Raw genomic sequence first — 3,611 nt, 5'->3', positions numbered from 1 at the left:
GAAGTCTTTTTGGGCTTTTCAAGGGTAAAAATTGTTCAAGACCTAAAACTAATGGTACAGCGCCTAAGCACCAGATGATAGCTCCTGAGCACCGTGCTACACTTCTAGGTCAGGCCTAGGAGCTGCCCTTTTGCTCTTTTGCTATTCCTTTGCGGAGCCTGGGCGCCATGTTGCTATTATGAATTTTCGTTTAAGCGCTCCCAGTATGGCGTCTAGGCGCTAGCTTTCTTCTGAGTTTTTGATTGGTTTATTCACTTTAGCACCCATTTTACACCACCTCGTCTATCTATAAAACAATACTAACAAACACATCAAAAATGTTTTATATCCATAAGATCTACCAAATAATCAAGTTAAAATTGTGTCAACTTGTGAGTCAAAATATACTCTTCGATACAAAATCTCAATACAACAAAAATACCTTTTTGCAACATGCAAAAGGCAGCATTCACTAATTAAATGATGTTAAAAGGGTCCATTGTAACATTCTAATAAATGAATGTTGCCATTGGTTTCTCTTTAGCAACATTTAAAAAATGTTGCGAAAGAGAAAGCTTTTTGCAACGTTTTCTAAACGTTGCGAAAAGGCTCGTCAACCCAAGCTCCATTTTTTCTTTTAGCACACCATCACCAGCAGCCCAACTCAAGAGTAAACCCAAAATTCAATCCAATATATCTGAACCCTCACCAATCACACATTCATCAGCTAATTTATGAGAACGGACGATTACGAAAGCACGACGACTTTGAATTTTTCTCTCAGCCTCTCATTCTCATCTCTTTGAGAGCACGATATGGTGTCGCATGCATCGTCTTTCTTCCATCAATACCATCAGCGGAAACCAAATCCCAATTTTTCAAATCACGATTTCTTCAGTCTCAAATTATACCTCAATGTCCTCTCTCGCCCCTATCGTTTGCCACTGCTACGGAGGTACTCATTTTGTTTATATTTTTTTCTTGTTCTTTTAAAATATTTTAAGATTGAGAATCTGATTTGGGGTGAGCTGTGGAGCCAGAGGATTTTGTGCCATTACTGTCGTGCGCTAGGTAGTGGGTGGTGGGATTATTTTCAAATTTTGATAGGATTAGGGAATCACATCATGGGATTATGATTTATTGATCAAATATTGAATAGGATTAAGATTATATTGAATGGGATCTGGGAATAGGATTTATTGCTAATATATTCTAGTTCCTTTTAAATATTGAATGGGAATAAAAAATGGGATTAGGATTTAGGATTATATTCAATCCGTGTTTCTCACTCAAAAGCTAAATATAAAGAACTAGTTTGGTAGATTTGAGTGTTTGCTTTTAAGTCTTCCTTCGGTTTTAAGAAATTTTGGGTAAGTGAACGAAAATTTCTAATTTCCCTTTTGCTGGAACGATATGTATAATGCTTAGCTATATATGCTAGTACATAAATTTCCCTTTTACTGCAACAAATAGAAATTTTATTGATAGGCATCATCCGTAAACAACAAAAAATAAGGACTACCGCAAGTTAACAATTACCTGATTAAATGGCCATAAATTGCAGCCCCTGTGGGAGATAGATTCTTCCCTTATTAAAATACTTTTGAGGTCCGATAAATTTATTTTTGCCATTACAAATTTGGTTGTGTAAACATGGCTTGTTAGTTGTTGGCATGATATCGAGAAGTAGCTGCCCTTGCTCTATTTGGGTCAGATATTATGCTACAACTCAAGCTCTCTAATAGCTTTCCATTTCTTGCTTACTTTTCTATTTGAGTTGGGATGAGACTTTTTGCGAGTTTCTTTTCTTCATTCTAGGCTCACAAGTTGTGAAGAAATCAAGCTTATTTCTTTCCCCACTTAAATGCCCCATGGCAGGCACATTCTACAGAAGTCCTGCTCCTGGTGAACCACCATTCATGAAGGCAATTAATATAAATTTGATGATGGAAAAAGAAAAAAATGAAGGTAGGAATGGATTTGTATTTGTAAGGTAGATGTGTGTATCAATTTTTTGTTTTTTTTGTATACAACACATGCTCAGAAGAAATTATCTTGTCATTAGCTTTACCCCCGTTTAGACTATTTCAATGCTTTATTTCTTCTTTCACAGTTCGAGGCTTCACATCTCTTTGTATTCGCATCGTTACATGGTTATATAATCATAAGCTGCAACCCTATATCAGTTGATACCCTGAGTAGCTACATTTGCATGGTCATGTTATTCTAGCATCATAATTTATGCCATTTATCAGCTACTAGATGACACTATATCAATGTTGACACTGTGAGTTCTCTGGTCTAATCAATATTGGTTGATAGTATAAGTGATATACTATTTTAATCTCTCTTCACTTTAAGTGTGTTCTGATTTTTCTTACACCTGTTTATAGCCTCTGTTTTTGATTGAAACATAGAGCAAGTAGAGTTAAAAGCATGGTATTAAGGAATAAGATGGTCTACCTTATATTTAAGGCGGGTTGAAGCATGCTTTTTACTCCTAGGAACGTGTTGTGCTGGGAATGAGATTATAGTTAGAATTGGAAATGAAAGTCTCCAATAAATTCCTTTCTTTACCTGTATTAGAATTTGTTGAAATATTTCTTTTGCTACTATGCATACCAAACTATATCATTATTCCTCCCAAAGAAGAAATGATAATCCTCTTTTTTTTTGCTACTACATATACTAAACTATTTCAAAAATTTGTAATGAAATTATCATTTTTATACAATTCCAAAATTTGTCATTTTCAATTTTGTGAGTCAATTTACATAAATTACTATATAAAAAAAAATTGTTGCGAAACACTTACGGCAATGTTTTTTAACAAACGTTGCAAAAGACTGCTTTTGTTGTAGTGTCTGAATTTTTGTAGGCATCAACTCAAGATTTTCAAAAGTTTAAGGTAGGACCATGAGGTGCTAGTGGTTTATCATGTTTAATTTATTTCCTTATGTTTTTAAATACTATGCTAATGAAAGTTAATGATATGATATGATATGAAAATGGCCATCCATACTAAATATATGATATATTATGAGCTCTTACCGGTTTTGAAAGATATGATATAACGGTATAATATTTTTGAAGTATGATTTAATATTTTTATTCGAGATTACACAATTATTCGTATCTGAGTATTCTCATATACTTACCTTTTTCCCTACTTCTCACAAGCTAAAACGGGTTGTTGGTTGACAGGTCGTGAGATATTGTCGTTGTGCCAGGATTTACTGGACCTAATAAAATAAATCTAATGCAATGTGGTTGAATATTTTATATTTCCAGCAGTAACCTTATTTTGTCAATTTTTTTTCTCGTTCCTTTATTTGAACTTGGAACACGTTTTGATTATGAACTACATTGTTTGTGATGTTGCATTTGTGAAATCAATATTTTATCGTATATTTATCCGATACCACATAAATTGAAGTCAAAATAACACAAAGAACATACTAATTGAATGTGTAGAAAACAATATGACTAGAAGGTTTATCAATCATTTATGCATTATTACCAATTCGTTGAAGAACTTCGAAAGGTCCATCAGCCTTAGGACGAAGTTTAGCATACTTTTCTTGATGAAATCTTTTCTTTTAAGATGAACTCAAACTAAATATCCTTCATTG

The 3,611-nt window shown here is 33.6% G+C and overlaps 1 protein-coding gene across 2 annotated transcripts; it reads left to right on the top strand.

Annotated features, from left to right (window-relative positions):
• Positions 1 to 598: 598 nt before the first annotated feature.
• Positions 599 to 3,369, top strand: LOC111404215. Of its 2 annotated transcripts, none has more exons than XM_023032997.1 (3): positions 599 to 934; positions 1,858 to 1,947; positions 3,184 to 3,369. In XM_023032997.1, exons 1-3 carry the CDS (start codon positions 805 to 807, stop codon positions 3,231 to 3,233), a joined length of 270 nt encoding a protein of 89 aa, XP_022888765.1. In that variant the 5' UTR covers positions 599 to 804; the 3' UTR covers positions 3,234 to 3,369. The 2 variants fall into 2 exon arrangements, with proteins under 2 accessions (XP_022888765.1, XP_022888764.1); XM_023032996.1 differs by having other exon boundaries at positions 1,798 to 1,947.
• Positions 3,370 to 3,611: the final 242 nt, after the last annotated feature.

This window comes from Olea europaea, chromosome 11 (assembly GCF_002742605.1).
Source record: "Olea europaea var. sylvestris chromosome 11, O_europaea_v1, whole genome shotgun sequence".
In the NCBI taxonomy this organism is placed as follows: domain Eukaryota; kingdom Viridiplantae; phylum Streptophyta; class Magnoliopsida; order Lamiales; family Oleaceae; genus Olea; species Olea europaea.
This window is presented reverse-complemented; position numbering and strand designations above follow the sequence as displayed.

Bases quoted from the DNA above. Each gene is read 5' to 3' on its own strand.
- LOC111404215 (XM_023032996.1), top strand. From the start codon at position 805: ATGCATCGTCTTTCTTCCATCAATACCATCAGCGGAAACCAAATCCCA. The intron at 935-1,797 runs GTACTCATTTTG...TCTTCATTCTAG, and splicing joins CGTTTGCCACTGCTACGGAG to GCTCACAAGTTGTGAAGAAA. The intron at 1,948-3,183 runs GTAGGAATGGAT...GTTGGTTGACAG, and splicing joins GGAAAAAGAAAAAAATGAAG to GTCGTGAGATATTGTCGTTG.